This window comes from Xiphias gladius, chromosome 8, assembly GCF_016859285.1.
Source record: "Xiphias gladius isolate SHS-SW01 ecotype Sanya breed wild chromosome 8, ASM1685928v1, whole genome shotgun sequence".
Lineage (NCBI taxonomy): Eukaryota > Metazoa > Chordata > Actinopteri > Istiophoriformes > Xiphiidae > Xiphias > Xiphias gladius.
Window position 1 is genome coordinate 26,584,211 of NC_053407.1, and position 15,376 is coordinate 26,599,586.

A 15,376-nucleotide genomic window follows, 5' to 3' on the forward strand; every position below is an offset into this window, starting at 1 on the left:
TTTCTTATCTGACCGGAGTCATATGATGTGATTGTAGGGGGAGGAACCCGCCTGGCGAGCAGGACCCGCCGGACTTCCCACAGGAACAACGGAAAGTCAGCCGCTCGACAAAAGCCGATCGCGTTCCTCGGCCGAGGGGAAAGTTAGCGCGAGGACTGTGATGTCGGTGTCGGAACCGAAACTGTGCGACGCCGACAGCTTCCTCAGTCGCGACAGCCACCTAGCTGCATCTTAGCTAATGCGGTATTACGTAACATAGCGTTCAGTAATGCGATGTCATGACATGAGCGGCGACAGCAGCGCTTCGCTCGTCTCCTGCCTGCCGCCGAGCCAACGCCGCAGCGGCGCGGCCGCCCGGGGCCGTTCGTCGGGTCGGAGGGACCGCGCCGACTGACCTCGATGCAAGTCGAGTCATCGGCGGGCAAGCAGTGCTTCAAAGACCATGGTTAACAAGGAAGAACTGGAGGAGAGGCTGAGGAAACTCGTGGTGCGGCTGAAAACCCCGCAGGAAGACAGGCAGCTGTGCACGCTGATTCAGATCGTCCAGGACTTGCTTTTCCTGGCGCACACCGACTGCGGTAGGAAACGCATTCTTCCCGCATGTGCATCACGCCGGAGCTGGTAAACAGGCTCGCTGTCCTTTGGTCACGTTGTTCGACTCGGGGGCAGCGGTGGGAGAAGCTGTCTTATCAATAATAATATTAATAATAATAATAATACCACTGTATAAAAATACTCCACAAATACTGCAATCAAAGTTAAAGTACAGAAGCATTGTCAGCAAACTGTACTTCGCTTAAGCATCATATGTTCTGTAAAAGTGCTCATTGTGCATGGTATTATATTATTTGATTAATGTTACAGCCGATGGCCCAGTGTGCAAGCAGCTTTTTAATTTTGACTACTTCATTGTAGGGTAGTTTTATCTATAACAGTGCATGATATTTATTTATTTTTTATAAGTTGATCGTACTGTATGTTCTGTAGGTAAAATAGATGCTAGAAAGATGTAAAGGAGGATAAAAAGTACAATATTTTCTTCTGAAATTTAGTGGAGCAGAAGCAAAAATGAGCAGGACATGGAGATACTCAAAGCACAGAGTACTTCAAGATGCATTGTAAGTGCGATACTTCAGTAAATACACATCTCTGCTTTAAATCGTGATGGGCATTTCCCACTACTTCTGACATTTTACAGACAAATTGATTAATCATTTAACTGACACAGTATTTGTTAGATTGATGGTAACGCAAACACCCCCCCCCTGCAACGGAGTATTTTTAAATTGTGGTATTTCCCTACATGAACACTTCTTGTATCACCATCCTCGTCTCTCTACTGCACAGATTTGTCACTTCATTCGCCCACGATTCAAACCCTCAGTGTATTCTCATCTGTGTGTTTCCATCACCGCTGGGATTGAGCACCGCTCATCCTGCCAGTCTTTGCAAATGGCCAAGGACAACTAGACCCGCACCCTTAAAATGGGATCCTTGTTATTGCCACACTGTTTTCCTGGCCTTCTTGTACACATTTGAATATGTAAGTGGGTGTGAAAGGCTGCGCCCCTTGCTTCAAAGCTAACTTGTCCTCTTATCCGTTGCTCTTGGTTGCAGCAGCTGAACTGTTTGAAGACAAGGATGTCCACGTCCCTCTCATGGGGGTGCTGTCATCCTACATCGGCAGCAGAGGAGTCCAGCAGGTACTGCGAGACATCAGAAAACCCCACAAACCTTCGACTGTGTAGTTTATTTTTCCTCGTGCACCACGAGTGTGTTATCCTTTCACAACAAAATGGAGCATCTTGAACTTTGTCTTCCTAAACAGAGAGGAAAAAAAAACCTGATGTAGTGTCTACAAAACACAGCGCGTTTCAATGACAGGTGTCTACCATTACTTTCATTACCGGTTAATCTGCCAGTTATTTTCTAGATTAATGATGTGGTTGATCACTTCTCCAAAAAATAGTGAAGAACGCTCAATACAAATTAATTTCCCGGAGCCCCGAGGTGACAATTCAACAGCCCAAAACCCAGAGATAATCAGTGTATATAATGACGAATGACAGGAAAAGCCTTAAATCCACACATTGAAGGGACTAGAACCAGCAAATGTTTGGCATTTTTTGCTTCTAAAATAACTAAAAGGTTGATTACATAGTCAAAAAAGTTGCCCATTTTAATTTTCTGTCCATTTGACGAATTGATGAATGCACTAGTAGTTGCAGCTCTACAGCTCTGTCCTAGCGTCAGTGTTTTTTTTTTTATGGCGCTGAAAGGAATCAGAAATGTTTGCCGGTCTTTGCCTGGACTCAGAGAGGTTTTAAGTGTGTACGGCAGCATCACCTGCTGAGACACTCTCTGCTCTGTCGTCCACAGCCGGCAGGCCCGTGCCTGGTGCCGCCCGTTTATGGCACCTCGGCAGATTAGCAGAGGTGAGACTGCAGTACGTCGAAGCACTGAGGACTCAGTTTGCGAGACTCAGGTGCGGGTTTAGTCGTAACAGCCTCGTTTCAAGGGTGAAACAAAATCTGATCTTAAGTATCCTGATGTTTCGCCTTTTCTCCTTTTAGAGCTGTTGACTTTTCGTATTCCTTCGGATCGTTTAAATCCCACACGTGCAGAATTTTGTCTCAAGTTTTGCCTCAGGGTTATCGAGCTTGCATCACACACGGATGAACAGTGAGCGGAGTTATCACTTTTCCCGGCAGTGGTGTTGACCAATCGGTCGGGCCTTTTCGCTTCCAGCCTTGAAGTAAAGTGAGCGGTGGTGTAATCCTCTCGCTACAGGTGGGCTGGTCGCTGCTCTGTCGGCTCATTGAAATATGCCCCGGTACGCTGGACCAGCTGACTAGACCTCTGCAGGCAGCCAAGGACGGGGAGGCACTGGGAGTGCACCAGTAAGTGAAAAACATACTTATCGGGTGAAAGAATGAATTCATAGTTTCTTGTCATGCCATCCCAATGGCTCCTGTTACCTGGGAGAACATGATATAAACGCACAAACGTAGTTGTCCAGATTGCGTAGCTTTTCGTGTTCTAAAGAAGTCATGAGGCTGAAGTGTTAAAGTTTCCATATCTTAAATTGCATCTTAACAAAAAACTTCCCCATTATAACTGTCACCAAAAGAAGATCAAAAAACCTCATCAGTTTTATGAATAATGTTACATTTAACATTTCAATCACATGGCTTTTTAAGCATAATGTTTGTTTTTTTTTGTCAGTGGCATTCTAGTGTTTTATGGATAGAGTTTCTCCGAATGTGCATCACAGCTTTATGCAGAGTGGACATTAATACCATGAAGTTGCACTCGTGTGTTCATTAGTACCAGCATGAGTTTTAGGTTTTAAAAGCATCATTCCACATGTGAGCCGTGCATGCAATATTCTTTCTTTTCCGGACGATGTGAAGTTGAATTTGAGACATTTTTTTTTCCCATATTATCCTGAATCCTATTGGATGTTCTCTTTTCAGTTTTTCGCTTCCTGTTCATTTTGAGTAACCAGCTCTGGGTCAGCTCTTTGCTCAGACAAGAAGAGGTTATTGAAAATATTTAATACCGGTCACTAAATTAGAAACTAGTTTAAAACAGTGTAGAAATTTAAAATTAATTTAATGTTAATTTTTTTTTTTTTCCCTTGTACTGATGTGTTTTCCAGGCAGATCCTGACGGTACTATCTCAGTACAGCACAGACTGCAGAGTGACCATGGTGGGACTACGGGCCCTGGCGTTACTGCTCAGATCAGGTACACGACTACGCAGGAGATGAATGTTACAACACATCAGGGCAGTAGTCCCGCTACATGCTACATAACACCGGCACAAGAAAATCGAAAGTCAGTTTAGTCCTCTGTCCTGTGACTTATAGCTAAAGCCCAGGTCACAGTTGGTGATTTTTTTTTTTTAATGGTGATTCAGAATAACAAAGCTGCAAAAAGGTTTATATTATGATGTGTTGATGTCATCAAACCAATACAAAAAGAAACTTGAAAATGAATGAATCGCAAAGCTTCTTGGGAAGGATGGCGAGTAAAAATGTAAAACAACTAGTCTGCAAAACATCAAAGCGCTGCAGGCCACATGTAATCGTCCGACTGTAAATCTGCATGTGTGGCAATATGTTACGCATCTGCTCGGCTGGGTTTCCCCTTTCAAAGCTCACCTCAGAAAACCTCGTTTTCTTTTTATGGTCTGCTTTTAGAGCGACGTGTCGACCTTGTTCCTCAAACGATCCTTTTGGTTGCGCTCATTTCTAATCTCATCCAGCCACTCCCCGCGGCACGCTGGTCCAGCATCCCCAGGAGAGCTGAAACCAGCAGATACTTGAGATCCTATTTAAAAACAAAAAGTAGCATATTCCTTATTATTACACAAGTTTGTTATCTACGCTGGAATAATTTAATAATTTACTCTACTCTGCTCTACTCAAGGACAATAATCAAGAAAGCCAAAGACTTTCTGCTTCTGACACTGGGGAAAATTAAAAAAACATTTTTTTTAAAGAAAATATTTACATAATCCCAAAAAGAAAAACTCATATCTGCAGTTGCTAAGAGATACTCAACACTTATCAAATGACAAATTGCGAAACTTAAAGTTTGGAGATAACATTATAGTGAATCCATAGGTGACAAAATGGTTTGTGGATATATTGTGTTTTTAAAATTGTTGATTTATTTGTGGCTCTGAAAATTGTCAGTCTTTTAGCAGGAAGTATTTTACTCAAACTCCCCGATTGTCATTCCTAATTATTACTTGTAACAGTCAGAAGTGAATTTTATTAAGGCGTCAGATGTGTTTTTTTTCTTCATGGTTGTGTAGACCTGATTCCTCTGCTGGTGCTGGAGGAGGAAGAGGATGTGTTTGGCCTGGTGGTGCAGGCGATGAAGACGTTTCCTACCAGTGAAGAAGTGCAGCTCCAAGGCTGTGGAGCGCTGCAGGTCCTCTTGGAGAGAGGTGGGCAGACACACACTGCAACCTCTTGTATACTGTTGTGCAAAGTAATTTGCACCGTCGGTGTCTGAATACTCTACCACAGGTGCCCTGCGGCGGAGCTTCTGGCTGGGACCGTGAAGCTAGTTAATGCCTTCTGTTGATGGTGACATAAACTCATTTACATATTACTTGTTTGACTCTTATTCTAGCGAATATGCTATACCAGCCTAACAGGTTATGGCCGTGCTTGGAGTCCTGTGAGGCTGTAATGCTTATTACACGGAGCAAGCTTTTGTTATTATTTACTTCTTACAGGTAGTGGGGAAAAAAAAACACATAAAGTTTGGTCTGGGGCTGGTTCTAGAGGGAAAGTCCAAGTTTATAAATAAACAAAAACAGTTTATTGACGGTTTATCATCTGTAAGTTTGCAATTTTAAGACATTTTGTCAGGTTCGGCTCCGCAACGTCAGATTTGACTTTCATTTGTCCAAGCCGAACTTTGTCAGCCTCAGCTCCGGCTAGACTCAGCGTTTTTCTGTACGCTTGTGTGTGCTTTAGTGGTTGAATGCATTTCTTCTCGCTGTGTCTCCAGTGAGTGATGACCACCTCGTGGAGTTTGTGGAGAACCAGGACCATGCTGTGGTCTTGGCGGCTCTGCAGAGGTTCCCGGACAGCTCCGAGCTGCTCCTGCAGGCCATGAAAGTGCTGCTCCCACTGGCTCGTCCTGGTAGGACCTCCTTACACCCCAATAATGTTTGCGGCCTAAGAGGGAAAGAAAAGAACCGGGGTACTAACTCTACAACTTGATTAGTAAAAAAGAGCTGATAGGTTGGTGCTCTGATTCCTGCCTTATACCATACATCGATCTCTTATTGATTGATGGAGTGATTGATTGATCTCTCAGCGTAGTGCAGAAGTGTATCAGCAAATTAAAGACTAAAGGTTTGGTTTGAGCCCTGTTCTGTGGTTGGTGAATGGATGGATTGAGTGTAGTTCTCTTCATGTGGAGAGGTTTAGGAATATGTGCTTTCACTCTACTTGTGCTACACCACAAGACTCAGAAGTACACATTGATCATGAAGGAAGCATATTAAACATCGCTCCTTCTCTTTCTTTATTTCACACAGTCTATTTCTAGTCTTACCACCAGACCGCGATGTCACTGTAACGTCTTGAAGCAAATCCGATTAAACGCCAGTAAACATGTATGATGTGCTGCCGTGTAAGAGCAGAGCTATTTGTGGGACAGGATCGTGGTGTTGCTTGAAAAATAGTCAAATCTTCATGGAAATTCCCTCATGGTGTGGAACACAGCCACTCCTTAAATGAACAGTCTTTGTGTTTACTATCCAAATGCATTGTAATCTCAATAGATAATTGGTTTGGAGGCTTCCAACAGTCCCATGAATGTTTATTTTAAAATTCAGAAACAGGAAGCAACTGAATCATATTACCAGAATTCCATTTTTCTGCCATCAAATAGAAAGGATGTCTGTCAAGCGCCAAGTTATTGTCCATTTAAGACATATGTCATAAATCCAGGAAAGATTTGGGGCGTTTACTGTGCATTATGTGCATTTTTTTTTTTTTTTTCCAAGTTTCATTCATACAAAATTAAAAAAAAAAGTACAATCATATGGCAACAATATAGATAAAGAAAATAGTTTGGATTTAGCCTGTACCCCCTTTTTTTTTTTTTTTTTTTTACACATAACAAACATTTTCATGCCTCTGCGCTGGCGACAGCTGTGGCCAGGGGCATAATGTTTTCAATTTGGTTGCTACGGACATGCAACTAAAATATGAGGGGGGCATTTTACCGTGGGGTAAAAAAAAAAAAAAAAAAAAGCAGCACAAATTAAGTGAAGATGATACTGTTTCTAAATGACTTCCAACATACAACAACATGCACTGCGATGTCTTATTACTTGACAACCGTCCTATTCACCGATACAGGTGTATCGGTTATAACCTAAAATCTGCCCAAAAAATTGGGCAAGCTAGTTTCCATTAAAAAATTTTTCGAAAATTGTTTACCTTGTCTTGTGCAAAAGAGAATCGCTCTTTTTCTTGTGCAGAAAGAAGCTCGATCAAGTATTAGTATGTTTGTGGTTGCAGTGGCCTACGTGTTCTGACAAAAACGCACAGATTTGGGAGACTGCAGGGTTTGATGCTCTATATTGCATAGTAAGGTCTTTTTCTGTAATAAAAGTTTGGCTTTTAAGAGAAAAATTTATGACATAACGCTGCATAAGTGTGACAAAGGTCAAATATATTGTCTAACGTATCCCTTTTACTTCAGAGGAAACAGGATGAAGATAAAAAATTACAAAGAGCCAACTGAGACATTGTCCCACATTGAGATTCCAATTATCTGGATGAATTCTGCATGAAAAGTGGAGCTGAACATGAAAAAGGCGGAGGAGCGGACAAGTTTCAGCCGCTCACAATTTTTCCACATTAATCTGTTATTCACAGATATACGATTAATCACGGTTAGGGGGGATTCCAGGCTGTTTGGAGATATCGCTCTCACTCATTTGTGAAGACTTTTTCTGACCTCCTGCTTTATTCCCTTCTATTGGCTAATTTATTTTATTTTTTATTTTTCTGACAGCAGTTTTCCAACACCTGTCTTTGTGACTGCTGATCAATTCTCATTACAGTACTGATGCTATTCAGACAATACATTTTCATTTCACATTTCTTGTGTATAACGTGTCAGCATATGCCTGCGTATGCTTCGATTGCCGACTAAAATCAAACCAATTCCAGAACATTGAAATTAAAATTCAAAACGCCAAAAAGCAGGTGAATCCTGCTCGTGCTTCGACAGCGGCTTTTGAGTTCATGAGCTCCTCTCCTCCAGGCAGTAACGTGGAGATGTTGATGTCAGGAGGCGCTCGGTGCTACAGCGTGATCATCGCCGCCATGGATGCCTTCCCCGAGGTGGAGGAGCTGCAGGAGACGGCCTGCTGCCTGTTCAGGAAGTTCACAACAGGTCAGACCCGGCTTTCGGCAGAGAGCAGTAATATTTATGTAACATTTGAATGACCTCTTTGCCTCCTCCATTGTAATTTAGTAACATACATTTATGACATTACGTAAACATTTTTCAGTTGGATTTTATTCTTTGTTAAACTGAGGGTTTCCACCAACACTTTTGTCAACACTTTTGGGGGGGGGCACAACCAGGAAGAGCTGAAGGTGGCTGCAGTGAAGGCCTGGAAGAGCCTCCTCAGGGAAGATACTGTATAAACCATCTGGTGATGTCTAGACAGGAGACTTGGAGCAGTCATCTCCCGCACAGTTCTTTTTCTATACTGATGTAGACCATTTAATGTAGTGTCCATTTTTTTGTGTCCATTATTTTATTTAAAATTGAATGTGCCAAAGCTCAGAGCCTGAAGAGCAAAAAATGTGTAACCGTCCAATTACTTACAGTCTGGACGGCGTCTTATCCTCTGTGGAAACCAGTATAAAACGGTGTCCAAATCCAAGTGCCATTGCACTGTCATGAAATAACCCTGGAAGGATGACGATAACACTGTTTGCGAATTCAATGAATCCTCACTATCAGTACAGCAGTGTTTGGATTTCATTTATTCTGATAAGATAAAGTGTTTGCCAGGTTAAGATCGGAGAGCTCCAACAGAGCTTTACCGTCCTTTTCAACTCAGGGTTCGCCTGTTTTGTGTCATCTTGTAGAGAGCTACTACAGCATCCTGGTGCTGAACGGCGTCCAGAGGGTTGCGGTGAGAGCCTGCCAGACTTTTCCCGGCAACGCCGCACTGCAAGCTGCCGCTCTCTCCTGCCTGGCTGACCTCAGTGAGGATGCGCACTCACACGCACCACATTTAACTCATTTACTCATGTCCACGCCGACGGATTAGTGATGGTGGCAGCAGAACAATGGCTTGGCCTCAGCCTCGACGTATGTCAGTGTTACACACAACAAGATCAGTTACATGATGGTAGAGAAACAGTGCTTTCTGTGTATACAGTCACTATGCTGAGAGAGGGAGAGGGAGAGAGAGGCTTTATTAAACTGTTGTATAACCAAATATTATTACGCTTATTAGCTTTGATACACCTGGAGACCTCACGTAGCCGATTTCACCTGAAATGCCTCTGATGGTTAGTTTAGACCTTGTGCAGTGCAGTAATCCCACCACACCCTCTCCCTCCGTAACCGTCCCCCCCCCCCGGTAGCCGCAACCATCGTGCAGAACAAAGCGGTGGCCGAGCAGGGTCTGGAGGAAGGAGAAGAGGAGGAGAACCGGGGTAAAGAGGAGGTGGACGACATGGGCCTGGGCTGGATGGAGGCCTGCTGTGTGGCACTGGAGCTCCACGCCGCCGAGCCGGCAGTTCAGGTCAGCCCAGCCGCCTTTCCGGCCCCCGCGCTACAGCAAATATTTTAACCCGGGTGTAGTTCCAGTAACCAAAGCCTCTAACTTGTGTGAATCCCCTCCGCTGCCCCAGGAAGCTGCAAGCTGGGCCATTCACAATCTGTTATTGCACGGAGCTGGAGTGAACCACTCAGGAGAGGAGCAGGATGAGAGGTACACACTGAAACAAAGAAATATCTCACGCAGCCTCTTTATATGTTTAACACTGTTTAATCGATGAGAGGATGGAATGACTGTCGTTGTGTATCCTGTGGTTGTTTTCAGGACTCCTGTTCACAGACAGTTAATGGCGGCCATGCTGCTCCACTCCTCCTCTCCCAGTGTGTTTGAAGCTGCTACCAGTGCTATTGCCACGCTCATTACGCACAACAGTGAGTCCTCAAATATTAACACCTCGTGTGCAGATACGGGGCCACGCCGGAAAAATAATATGCCCTCACTGTGGTCAGCTCTTATTTAGACGTAAAAGTAAAACATCTGCTTCGTATTTTTTGATCACCTGCCCACGTGTCACCGCCGACATATTGTCGACAACCTTTGATCAAATATTTAGTACAGTAAACTGTACGGCTTTGGTTGCAGGTAAAATGCGTTTTCTGCTGCTGTCCAGTGGCCTCCACGTCAACCTAGTAGAGATGATGAAGAGACATTCAACCTCAGCAGAAGTTTCCATCAGCGCCTGCAAACTGCTCAAGCTCCTCTTCCAGGGCAGGTGGGCACAAACACAGATTCAGTCCAACCTGTCCTTGTTGGTTTTTCAGAAAATCCCATGAATAGATCAAAAGTAAGCATGGGGACGGGGGGGCAGGGTTTCCGAGGTGAGTAGGGTGTTGTTTCTCACAGATTTTACATCTTCATATACAGAGCTTTAAACATTTTATTTTTATGACCGGACGGAAAAGATTGTTTTAATTTTTTCAAATCTGTCTTAAGACAATAGTCAGTTGTCCATGTGAACTTTTAAACAGTTTTTGCTTGCCGCAATTATTCTTCTGGCTCCTGCTGGCCATTATGATATCCCTTCTTAATGATGATTAACAAACCTTGGCTAAAATACGGTTCACTATCAAGTGATGAAGATTATTCAACGACGACGTACCGATACAATAGCACTCATATTTCATTTTGGGATTTAATGTGCCTCCCCGTGTCTGTAGGACAGCCAGTCTGGATGAGTTAAACATGACCGTGAGTCAGATCCTCAGCACCATGAAGGTCCACAACTTCCAGCCGGAGGTTCAGCTGGAGGCTCTGCAGGCCAGCCTGGTCTTCCTCTGCCCAGGTACATTCAAGTCTGCGTCTAAGTGCTCTTTAGGTGACCTCCAAATCAAATGTTACTGGTACGGCCTTTTCTTTTTTTTCTGTTTTGTTTATTTTCTGTTTTTCTGTCACTCCGTGGAGGCTAATGACTGTGTAGTGTGCAATGTGTTGCTTGTGGTGATTAAACCGACTGCAATGTGTCACCAGCTCTGCAGCTCTACAGAGCTCTTTAGCCCCTTGCAGGTCATAGCTTTGGTTTAATGGCACATTTACTGTTTGGTTCCAGTCTCATCGTCTCCAGCAGCAGGCAGCTGTTTTTAGCAAAAAAAAAAGAAGAAAAAAACGCTCTGAATGAACCCACTGTAACGCAACCTGGCCGACACCAAACAGGAGACAGACAAAGTTTAGCGACCTGCTGGTGAAGAAAGTAAAACATCCAGCAGCTAAAGAAACAGATATATTTTCTCTGGATTTGGAAGAGACCTAAATAGAGGTAATAGGAGTGTTAATATTGGACTTGCATTCATCAAGTGGCAGAAACAAAATTCCAAATGAACGCTATTGGTGCTCCACTGTAGTATGCCGTTACAGTATATGCTAGATTCTGTGTTTTTTGAACTGTTGTGGAGATATGCTGCCTCCGAATAGACAAAAATCAATTTATGCGGCTTTAATAATCGATGTTGAATCGCAATTCAAGCGGCCGAATCTTGGGGGAAATAGCTCTAAAGACAGTGGCGCGCATCCCGGGATCTGATCATTCTAGCTAGTTTTCGAGAAGGCCGGGAATCCATGTGTCCTTGCACACTGTGTAGTACATCACATATTCTCCAGCTGTATGACAGAGCAGCTATATGTTTTCTTTGTTCCGCAGTTGAATGCAAAGCTGAATGAGTGGAGCCGCTTGTGTTGTTTTAATTTCTATCTAAACTAGGTTATTGTGTGCTCAGTCACTACTCCCAGCACTGACCTTGTAACAGTCCTAATTAGATTAGTGACTGAAAACAGAGCAGGAGTGTCTGTGTGTGTGTCTGTGTGTGTGTGTGTGTGTGTGTGTGTGTGTGTGTGTGTGTGTGTGTGTCTGTGTGTAATCTATGTTTACTTGTCTCTTTGTCTCTTTGCCGTGTGCGAATTCCCAGACAGGAGTTTGAGGGAGCACGGCATCTCGGTCACAGATCCTGACATGGCCGACGTGTCGCTGAAGGTCCTGAAAAACCAGTGTGTGGTGGAGGGAGCTCACACCCTCTACCTGGAGGTTCTCAACAGGGTATGAACACACCCACTGCCCATAACACCCCTCTAACTATCTCCATCTTCTTCCGGTATTTTCGCAGTTTGAGGATGGTAGCGCTTGAAAACGCCGCAGTGTGATGGGTTTTCCACAGAAAGGGAAGCAGTGTACACATACAGTACATATCCAGATGTAGTTCTCGTTCATTAAGGAAATTACACAACAGTTCATCCATTCATTGTAGAAATTATACAGTAGGTTGTCCTGCCACCAGAACATCGGAAGGATATAATTACATTTCAAAAAAGAATTTGCCAGTTGATGTACTGGCATGAATGAATGGGACGCATGTTGTTTTCCCCTCTGTGGTTGTTGGCAGGGGTTAAAGAGAGATTTGGCAGGCGGGGGAACCCCATGATCCAGTGTAGGAGGGGGAGGGGGACAGACAGACCAGGGAGAGTAAAAACTTTGTTTGTTTGTTTGTTTGTTTTTTCTTGAAGGTCCATCGGCCCACCGGGATTCGCCCCGGTATGCCCGATGGCCGGTCCAACTATGGATGAGAACAGGAAAAAAAAAAAAAAAAAATGTGCGAGTGTGGGGGTGGGGTCATGGGTCATGACATTACTTTCCGATTTGTGGAGTGAGTATGGCTGGAAGGAGCGCCAGGCGGCAGACAAAAGCGATTTCTGAAAACGGGCAAAAAAGAGAGACAACACATGTCAGTGGGAAAGCCAAAAGCCATAATTAGCCATAATGTCTTCGACTTTAACTGCCTTTCTTGCCCTAGAAAGAGTTTTCGTTCCCAAATGAGACAAAACCACTTTCACGATGACTGACAGCAAAAACAATCCTATTTTTGATGCTTAATTTTTTCTTTGATCATCTTTTAATGTCAAAAACAGCAAAGAAACCACAACACTGTTGGCAGCGGGCAACATGACGTCTATATCTCTAACATAGTAAAGTATTGGACGGCAAGACTTTATGTAGCTCTACATAATTTGCGTATTGTTATCCATGACTAAAGTTTAAAGAATTAGTTTAAAGGATGACTTAGGGTCAGACGTAACTGCCATGTTCATGAAACAAAAATATCAGCCATTTTCTCTATCTTGCAATGTATAAATAAGTTGTAGGTCTTGGTAGATAAGTCAGTCTCTCCATCTCATGATTCTGCTGTAGGTGGGTCAAAACAATTACTTTTCAGATAGGAAGGGATTTAAAATATTCGCTGTATCCTAAATCTTGAACTTCAAGTTTTGTTTTTTTTTGTTTGTTTTTTTTGCAGAGATTTTTTTTTACTAACAATTCATATAAACCCAGTTGCCAGTTTATTAAGTACACCTAGCAAATACTAACGCAGTCCAGTACAACAGCCCTGCAGTAAATCCTACCTTCGTGAAGGCTGCAATATTCAGTTTTTGTTGTAACAATTTTAGAGAGGTGTTGAATCAACCCCATTTACATCATGCTAACATGTTTATATTGACAAAGACGGTGTGGTTTTTCTTTTACTGTTGTTTTTTGTCACCATTTCCATATAACATCCCATAATGTTCTTATCATACAATACATAACTACAGAGATAATTTGACACGTTATATAGATGCAGATACGTCATTAAGACATTACTGTGAATGAGATACCGACCGGCGTGATATTCAGTGCTGTGCGTGTCTGTGCAGTTCATCAGCAGCCCTGCCATACAGAAGTCCGGTTTAAAGGTGCTCTCTGCTCTGGCCGACTGCTCCGGTGCCGTGGACTTGCTCTGCCAGCAGGGGGCCATCGACACGGTGCTGCATACACTACAGATGTTCCCGCAGGAACGAGGTGCCGTATACAATTGTTATCAGTAGCCCATTAGCAGCCCATAGCCAAGGGCAATACACTGATAAATTGTGTTTGTTTGTTTTTTTTTTATTTCACTGAACCATCAGTAATATATCTGTTATTAGTCACCGCTGCATTTTGTAGAAGTACTTTAGCCGTAGTGAAGGCAGGGGAAGATTATTCGATCCAGGGATTTGTCTGTAAGTTAGGATTTCCTGAACGGATCTGTTCGTGCAACAGTGGCCGTGTTCTTTATTGAATCTGTTCTGACTTTATTGAATCTGTTCGTACTGCCTTTGGCCGCCAGGAGAGAGGAGTATACAGCAGTTGGACTGTGGAATTAGAAAAAGTCCCTCGTTGGATCGTTTTAAAATCTCCTGTTTTCCAATGTCAGAAAAGACTAATTGTGCTCTCACCAACTTTCCAGAGATACACTACTGGGGTCTGACCCTGCTCAGCTACCTCGTATCCAAGAAGAAGCTGTCGAGGATGATCGTGCCTGTTCTGGCCTCCGTTGTGGTCGCCTCACTCGTCCAGTATAGAGAAGACTCTGAGATGCCCCTGAAGGTGACCTGACTGTTTCTCTCTCGTAGAATGCCCTGGAACTAGTGCTCGGACAGGTTGAAAAATCACAGTATTGACTGCTGCAGTGCGTTCCTCACTCAAAATGTTGCGGCTGCTTTTTCATTCTGTTTTATGTTCCAACATTTGTTCCTCGTCTTTCGTCTTGAAGCGCTTGCCCTGAAATTTGACACTTGAGGGCTTGTCACGAATCGGCCGTTAGATGACGGGATACCACAACGTAGACGCCTAAACCCATAGAAATGGGATTCTTTTAGAAAAAGCATTTAGAAAAGAATTTTCCTTTTTTTCAGCTACGACATTTCGAATGCCGTGAGTCAAAAACGAATTGTGTCCAAAAGTCATGTCGCTATAACGTCGCCGCCACATCATGCAGCTCTGTTTCAAGCCTATGGTCTTATATTGTTGATCAGAATTAGAACCCAGCCAGTACCATTTGTTTGCATATTCGTACTACTTAAAGACTGATAACTGATAACTAATAACTAATAGCTATCTTTTGATGTAAAATGTTGATGTGACTGATTGCTAGTAGTCTGGACACAGAGCTCCAGGCGTATTAGTGTGGACCCGTGACCACTGTGTTGTTCTTGAATCAGCGGCCCAAGGACAGAGGGTGTTGTATGCTGTACCGATTTTTGGGATTTTTATTTTTTTTTGGGCTATATCAATGAAACTGACGTGACTTCTCTCGATCGCTCCCGGTTACGCTTTTTGTGCTTGCTAAACTCGCGATGCGTCACCGGTGATGTGTCCCACAGTGTTTTCAGGTGGCGTTGAGGATGCTGGACGCCTGCTCGGGAGCAGCTGCCGAGCTGCAGAGAGAAGACTTTGACAGGCAGATCTTCCAGCACCTCAGAGAGGAGAGTCCTGACCAGAGCAACAACCCAGTGAGCTAGACCACCACCATGAGCTTGATTTTTGTGCTTTTGAATTAAATGTCTTCCCGACCATAGGATGGATTTCCTTAAAAAATTCATGTCGTCAACAGAATGAATTGTAATCACTTTGATCCCCTGAATTTTCGTCTAGCTCCATCATCAGGTCATATTTTGTGGCTGTAGACCCTTAGTCTTGTTGAGTATTAGCTGCAGTTTTCCATAGCAAATCCAGGGGAGCTATTT

The 15,376-nt window shown here is 43.5% G+C and overlaps 1 protein-coding gene across 4 annotated transcripts in view; it reads left to right on the forward strand.

Moving 5' to 3' along the window:
- lrrk2 (leucine-rich repeat kinase 2) overlaps positions 1-15,376 on the forward strand; it is a 37,754-nt gene that overhangs the window by 2,615 nt on the left and 19,763 nt on the right. For 2 of the 4 annotated variants that reach the window (XM_040134097.1, XM_040134096.1), the window contains exons 2-17: positions 1,618-1,703; positions 2,791-2,900; positions 3,662-3,750; positions 4,826-4,960; positions 5,533-5,667; positions 7,810-7,941; positions 8,649-8,768; positions 9,153-9,313; positions 9,423-9,502; positions 9,614-9,720; positions 9,932-10,061; positions 10,507-10,631; positions 11,749-11,876; positions 13,526-13,670; positions 14,098-14,237; positions 15,014-15,142. In XM_040134097.1, the coding sequence (XP_039990031.1) occupies positions 1,659-1,703; positions 2,791-2,900; positions 3,662-3,750; positions 4,826-4,960; positions 5,533-5,667; positions 7,810-7,941; positions 8,649-8,768; positions 9,153-9,313; positions 9,423-9,502; positions 9,614-9,720; positions 9,932-10,061; positions 10,507-10,631; positions 11,749-11,876; positions 13,526-13,670; positions 14,098-14,237; positions 15,014-15,142 (1,911 nt within the window). In that variant the 5' untranslated portion in view covers positions 1,618-1,658. Of the gene's footprint in view, positions 1-37; positions 579-1,617; positions 1,704-2,790; positions 2,901-3,661; positions 3,751-4,825; positions 4,961-5,532; positions 5,668-7,809; positions 7,942-8,648; positions 8,769-9,152; positions 9,314-9,422; positions 9,503-9,613; positions 9,721-9,931; positions 10,062-10,506; positions 10,632-11,748; positions 11,877-13,525; positions 13,671-14,097; positions 14,238-15,013; positions 15,143-15,376 lie in introns of all 4 variants that reach the window. The other 2 variants (XM_040134094.1, XM_040134095.1) reach the window with 2 other exon arrangements.